Source organism: Mandrillus leucophaeus, unplaced genomic scaffold, assembly GCF_000951045.1.
Source record: "Mandrillus leucophaeus isolate KB7577 unplaced genomic scaffold, Mleu.le_1.0 Scaffold185, whole genome shotgun sequence".
In the NCBI taxonomy this organism is placed as follows: Eukaryota; Metazoa; Chordata; class Mammalia; order Primates; family Cercopithecidae; genus Mandrillus; species Mandrillus leucophaeus.
Genome location: NW_012101865.1, coordinates 2547201 through 2554748, shown reverse-complemented (window position 1 = coordinate 2554748; position 7548 = coordinate 2547201). Strand labels below are relative to the sequence as shown.

At 47.1% G+C, this 7548-nt stretch overlaps 1 protein-coding gene across 1 annotated transcript in view; it reads right to left on the bottom strand.

Moving 5' to 3' along the window:
* Window positions 1-7548, bottom strand: part of LOC105538124 (mannosyl-oligosaccharide 1,2-alpha-mannosidase IC-like) — a 157282-nt gene that overhangs the window by 142953 nt on the left and 6781 nt on the right. The window contains exon 2 of the mRNA XM_011977912.1: window positions 7363-7545. Within this exon, the coding sequence (XP_011833302.1) occupies window positions 7363-7545 (183 nt within the window). The remainder of the gene's footprint in view (window positions 1-7362; window positions 7546-7548) is intronic.

Genomic DNA, 7548 nt, shown 5'->3' with positions numbered 1-7548 from the left:
TATATAGACAGAGAGAGAGAGAGAGAGAGGGAGTCTTGCTATGTTGCCCAAGCCAGTCTTGAACTCCTATCTTCATGTGATTCTCCCCCCTTCGCCTCCCAAAATGCTGGGATTACAGGCATGAGCCACTGTACCTGGCTTACTACTCCATTTTTCTGAAATTCTAGAACAGGCAAAAACTAATCTCAGCTGATAGCAATCAAGACAGTGATTAAGGCTAGATGAGAGGTTGATGGTGGGTTAATCGTCTGTCAAGGAGCAGAGGAACTTTCTGCGATGATGGAAATGTTCTGTGTGTGATAGGACTGTGGTCTACACGGTTTTCTGCATTTCTGAAAATACAGCAAACTGTATATTTAAGATCTGTGCATTTGGCCGGGTATGGCTCACGCCTGTAATCCCAGCACTTTGAGAGGCCAAGGCAGGTGGATCACCTGAGGTCAGGAGTTCGTAACCAGCCTGGTCAACATGGCAAACCCCCGTCTCTACTAAAAATACAAAATCAGCTGGGTATGGTAGCATGCACCTGTAGTGCCAGGTACTCAGGAGGCTGAGGCAGGAGAATCGCTTGAACTTGGGAGGTGGAGGATGCAGTGAGCAGAGATTGTGCCACCGCACGCCAGCCTGGGAGACAGAGCAAGACTCCGTCTCAAAAAAAAAAAAAAAAAATTCTGTGCATTTCACTATATGTATTAATTAATTACACTTAAATAAATAGTAGCTACAACACAAGGTGGTTGTGTAAAAACTAAGACGAGATCATAAAGAACAGAAGCTGGGAAGCAAACAGTCTTAGTGATACATCCCATCAGCCTCAACAGGACATTGCCGCATCCACAGTGGATTTTATGGTGACCACGAGGCCAGCAAGAATGATTTGTGTTCAGCATGAGGCTTAAGAAGATGGCAGAGGTGTGAGGAGGAGAGAAAAACTTACTGTTATTTGGCCATTGAGAATGGTTGCTATTTAGTGACAATTGTTTGCCCGGAAGGTTCACCTTGGGAGCAGCTGACTCCCAGAAGATGCCAGATAAAAGCATAATTATTGATCATCTATCAAGGCGGGCACTAATCAATATATCAAAGTTTCTTCTGTAAAAGTTACCACTAAAGGTACTGCACTAAAACAGATGGACAATTGCCCTGGTGGTAGCCTTTAATTAAAGAAGATTCCAAGAAATTCAGAGTAAGAACTGTTCTGACTACCTGCCTGCCAAGTGTAGGGAGCTCTCAATCAAATATTAGGCAACAGCCTTCTAGGAGAGGAAACACCTGCAATTGAGTCCCCACACTGAGGCTGTGGTCTCTGTGGCTTCCTTTCTCTTTGAGAGTGGCGACACCAAAGCAGGTCTGACTTAACAGCAATCTCAGTTGTATCAACTCTACATTTAAGATATCCAAAACCCTGCTGTCAGAGCTACTGACCAGCCCCCAGAGTGAAGGGGGAGTGAGGACGAAGAGGGAGGGGGCTAAGGTCCTTGAGTCCCTGGAATTCTTTCAGGAGTCTCCAATTTGGCTTCTTACCATCATCTGCATGGAAATATAGAGCTAAGAATATTTGTTGTTTCTTTTCCCCAAATTATGCAAATGCTTATGCATAAAGGCCTTGCTTGGTCCAGGAATAGTAGGGAATCAAGAACCAGGGCTTATTGTTTGGATGAGCCTGGTCTTTTTGGACTGCAGGTGCACAGAACTGGAATAATAATCCTTGACTCACGAACTTGTCCCTGCTCCATGAATGGCCCCTATTTTCAAGTAATGTAATCATAAATCCACGAGCTCGCCTGAGGCCACTATCCTACGTCCATCATTCCTTTGGGAAACCCTTCCCAATTTCATCAATGAAAGCAATGCAGGGAGAGCATAAAGCTCCCAACACTTCCTCTAACACAGATTCAACTTAGGATGCAAAGAGAGGTTTCTTTTCCAAGCCAGAGTCAGTATCCACAAGGCTGGGTGCTCACCTGGATTACCAAGAAGCTCCCTGCACGGAGGCTTTACAATCTGCAAGCCTGATTTATTTTTTTCAATAAGAGAAAAGATGTAAGTCCCTTTGAGCAAAGTATGCCTGATACATATCACAATATTTATTTTTGGTGGACTAACGGATCCGTCTTCCGGGAAAGCTAGAGAAAAAGCATTTCTTGAACTCGGATGTAAATCAGTCACCGTGAAAACCACAGGAGAATCTATATTCTTACCCCCTCCTTCCTCTGCTAACTGTACTGTGAAATAGGCAGCGACTTTTAAAAATCGTCCTTCTATTTGTTTCTAGCCCTAACACTAAAGACAGAGTTAAGAATACGGAGCCTGAGAAGCAATTGCTCCTGGAATGCCTAATTCCCTCAAATGGTACAACTGGAAATGAAAGCAGAGACCCAATCAACATGTGGGAGTTAAGTTGTATACCTGGTAGGGACAAGTACTAAGCTTTACTCAACTGCACACTCTGTCCTACAGAAGGAGGAGGCGTGTAGCTGGGCTGAGGACATAAGGGTTTTCCAAGGGGCCTGTTCACTTATTACAGGCCAGTCTCCACCTATGTTAAACGTACTGTAGAGCAGGACAAGAGGGAAACAGAAGAGACTGAAGGACCAGGGAGGAGGGAAAGGATCTTGAATGGATATGCAACTCAAACAGAGCTCTTTGAAGGAAAGCTATTTAAATCTGAGCTGTTCCTAATATTAATTATCCTGAACATCTCACAGGCTCAGATTCACATGCTACAAAGCCTTTTAATTTTCCTACCTGTCCCTGGCACTAGTGACGATAAATCAGATATACAGAGAAACCACAAAAAAACCACACATGACTAACGAACCAGCCCGTTAATGGGGAGCAAAGATCATTTGCCAAGATGACTTATTCAGACACTGTCACATATCATAACCAGCAATACCCTGGTGGCTGAATGCAGCAGGCACAGAGGGCAAGAGCTGGGGCACTCCCTGCCAAATCACAGGCACCCTTCGATGCCTGCTATCTAGGCATGAGAGATTTTACTCATGGGTGCCACCTCCACTCCCTCAAGTCAGATTTGCCCTTAGAAAATTGCTGCAACTTCTAAAAGGCCTGCTGGGTCACTGAGCTGCTAAGCTTCTAAACCTGACTATAGCTCTTACTTTGAGGCTCCTTGGAATTCCAGGTACCCTGAGGGAGAAGACCCAGCCTCGGCCACTAGCAACCTTAACTGTTAGTTTATACATCTTTAATGTAGCCATTCATTCAAGTATCTGAGTTCCAACTAAATGTCAGACCCTATTCTAGGTGCTTGGGCAGATTCATAAACAAAACAGTAAAGAGGTGGAAGTGGAGGAGACAGAAGGGTCCCCTAAATGACAACCTTTTGGTTTTACCATGAAGACTGAGGTCCAGTAATAAACAGGAATTTCCAATCAGAGTTGATGGACCAGCTACGACTTGACCCAGCTTGGATTCTTAACAGAACTGCGGCATACAGTGGTTTATAAGAACGCTGGGCCAACAGCACAGGGAAGGTGGGGAAATTCAATCCACATTTTCCTCACCCAGCCCTGCACTCTGGAGTGGTGCTGGTGCTGCATCTGACCAGAGGAAGGAGCCCTTTCTGTGGTTTGTTTGAAAACACCATATGGTCAAGGGCAAGTCCCAACGCGTTCTCAGTGCCCCAGCCAGCTTAATTCCCTTTTATAACAAGCCCCCTTCACTGGAAGGAACAGGTTCCCCAGAACAACCACCAAGCACTGGCCGGGCGCGGAGGCTCGTGCCTGTAATCTCAGCACTTTGGGAGGCTGAGGCAAGTGGATCACCTGAGGTCAGGAGATCGAGACCAGCCTGGCCAACACAGCAAAACCCCGTTTCTACTAAAAATACACCAACTAGCCAGGCGTGGTGGGGCACCTGTAATCCCAGTTAATTGGGAGGTTAAGTCATGAGAATCACTTGAACCTGGAACCTGGGAGGCGGAGGCTGCAGTGAGCCAAGACCACACCACTGCACTGCAGCCTCGGCGACAGAGCAAGACTCCGTCTTAAAAAACAAAACAAAACAAACACAAACAAACAAAAACAACAACAAAAACACAACCAAGAATCATGGGTAGGACCCAGGGCAGTCTGAATTCTTCCACTGAGTAATAACCAGAAAAAGCTGTACATTTCCATGTGTGAGACAAGTTCGTTTGAACTTGAATCCATAGGAAACCCGCCTATGAATGACATCCCCCATTTCCTATATTATCCTCAGATCTGAAAGGCAAGGCTACTACCAAGCCTTCACCCCTTTACATTCTAGCCAACACCTTTACTCTTCATGATTCCAAGCTGAGGGTAATGGGAATAATTAACTTAATCAACAGCCTGAATGTCTACTCTTGGCTAGGTGCTAGACAGAGATACAGCAGTGAATATCACGACCCCATCAACACCACCACTACCATCACACCATTGTCCCTGACTTCCAGTACAAGATATCTCAAAACAGAGTTCGGAAAGCCCAGCTGCTATGGAGTCCCTGACCAGACTGGCAGTTCACTTAGGGGCCAGGGCCAGAAGCAAGAGGGTCTATAACCAGCTTATTCTCCTCTCCCTCACCCCATTTTACAAGAAGGTCCAGGAAGGAGAGGTGGCTTGCCCAAAGTCAGACAGTTGAGAGTGAGCTGAAACTCCAACCCATGTTCTGTGGGTCTCCTCTCTCCACCACATTGCTTTTGCCAAGGTTCCAAAATTGGAAAGTGAGGAAAAATAGTTGATTCTAGTGACAGAGTGTTTCCTGACGTATGCATGTCCAGAACCTGCAGCCTCAACCATCTTATCAACACAGACCTGGTGACCACGTCCATCTGTCAGGATGCTCATGAATACACGGTGTTGATCCAGAGTCCAAGCGTCCAGTTTTCACTCATGCTCATTTATCACCCTCTCTGACTCTCTCCTGATATTTACTTTCACTTTAAAATCTTATAAGAACAGGGCCTTTTTTTATGTGATGCCAGCTCCCCCTCTGTTCCTTGGATTTAATCAATCCATGTCTGGAAATAAACAAACCAGAGAGGAAAGCAACAGTCCCTTTTGTGAAAACAGGCACCTTTCTAAAATGATCTACCCCTGGGCATGACGCAGATAGAATTCAAATGTGAAGGAAATAAAGACATCCTCCAGCAACCATCATATGCGTTCTTCCTGGGGTGGGACAGCAGGAATGGTAACTGTGTTAACAACTAAACCAAAAACCACTCTACATCTTTTGGGTTGTAATGGGAGCGTGGTCAGTGGCAGGAAGCCTGAAGAGTCAATAGCTTTCAAAACACAGAAACCAGTCCTCTCCATTCTGAGAAGCTTAAGGTCTTCAAGATTAGTAAGAGAGGGCTAGCTGAACACTAACTCCAAGTACATGCAGCATGCCTCCAGCTAGTACCAGGGGGTGCAAGAAGATGCCAGCTAGAAAGATCCAGACATCTGGCCACCAACTTAGACCTTCTCCCATCACATTATTTTATTCCCGCCTGCAAAGCACAGAATCCTCACCCCTCTTACCGCCCTCCAGTCACTCCAGCAAGCATCATCCAAGACTCTGCTGGCAAAAGAAACTGTCTTACACAGAGAGGGAAAATCAAGTTCCCTACGAGCCAGCCCGCCCTTCTTGCCGTGACTCCCAGCCCCAGGCATTCGGAAATGGACCACCATCTAAGTGCAAACACGGAGAGCATCTCTTCTGAGGAGGACGGTAGTTAATTCTTAACCCTTTGGGCAGTTTGAAAATCCGATAGCACCTCTGGATGCCCCATGAAAAACTGCATGCATGCAATTTATATGTAATTTCACCGGGGGTCACTGCCCTGCTAGGAGGCTGAGAGGGGCAAAAAGAGCCACTGTGCTCAGAAGCAGCTTTGAGAAAGAGCTATGGGTGGTGCTTTTGAGTATTCAACAGCTTAGTTCCTTAACAAGAAAGGGAGAAATTAATGCCCCTTACTTAGCTACTGCAAGTTCCAGCTTTCAATCAACCTGAGATTTCAACAGGAATCTGGAAACTGAGAGCACACAAACATGCGCACACACACACACACACATACCAAGCACTCAGCTTCCTTGTAGGCTTCCTATTGTAACTTCACAAAATGTCCTGTGATTGCTAGTTAAGTCTCCAAACAAAGTAACAGCAGAAATAAAAAGTGGAAGAGAGGTGGGTGCTGGAAGGGAGAATAGTTCAGACAAGGAGAAGGGGATAATCTGGCTAAGCTCTCCATCGGCTCTGAGCAGGTCTTGACAGAGCAGGTCCTGATCCTTGCTGCCTGCTCTTCCTGGAAATCAGGGCCGACCTGCTGACTTCTTTGCAGCAAATCAAAAGTCCAGGCAAAAGCAGTCCTTTCTTTCCTTTGAGTCCATGGGGAGGGGAGAGCATCCTCTCGTTTCTAGGGAGGAGACCCTGGCCCACAGCTTGCCCACGGCCCCCTCGTGGCCTGGGGGTGTCACTGCAGCCCCCTCTGCATTGCTGGGCACCATCCGCACGCAGGCAGTTCTAACAGTGGTCCAGCAGAATATTTAGTCAGCAGTAGCAAACTGGCAACTGTCTTCAAGCCTTGTGAGGCTTGTGTTTGCTTCTGATTTCTTAAACTAAGATTCAGACTTAAAGTGATCCTTCTAAATCCCTCCTCGTACAATCCCTACAGGGAACCAGCTCAAGACCTGCTTCATTAAGCCAATAACCTCGGAGCTTCCGTAACATGACCACTGCTTTATCATCTCTTCCTGCATCACATGCAATTATGTACAATCGTGTACAATTGTTCCAAAGCTCAATAGAAACAGAATGCACAATATCCTCTGGTTTGTAGGTTGCTTACTAGATTACAAAATATTTGCAGGACACCAAATATCCCCTTAAATCCTGGGTTTTCAGGTAAGCAGGTCCTACAGGGGTTTTGGACTTAAGGTTACACAGTGAAAAAGAATGGAACCAGTGACTCTGTGTCCATAAATGCAAAAAGCGGGTGCACTAAGAAACGAACTCCTCTCTCATTAGCAACTCCGCAAAGGGAAGGAGTGGGGCTCACTGGGGCTGGAGGTTGGACAGGACAGACCAGAGTCTGGGAGTGAGGGGGCAGTTGGTCTAGGGGTTCAGCTGCCATCTGTCACGGTGGGGACGATTAACTGACCCGAGTGGTGGGAAACTGTGTAGGGAGGACAGAAGGTGGGACACTTGGGAGGAAAGGGGAAGGTGCAAAGTGTAGTCTGCAGGGCCATAAGTAGACCCGGGACCAGGAGTGACTGAGGCAAGGGAAAGGGGTGGGAGCACCGGGATCAGGAGTGACTGAGGCAAGGGAAAGAGGATCTTCTCCTTAGTGGGGGCAACTGGTGGGAAGAATTGTGGGGGCTGAGTTCATACCTCCTTGACTTTCTCCCGCTGGGCTCGCACTCGGCTCTGGGGCTCCTGACTCTCATCGGCCCTCATTCCCAGGACGGGGTGGCGGAGGCGGCTCCGGAATGCGTTGAAGTCAAAGCGGAAAGAGACGCCCTCGTCCCCGGGCCTGGAGGCCGGGATGCTATTGCCCCGGGCCGCCGTGGCCTCCTC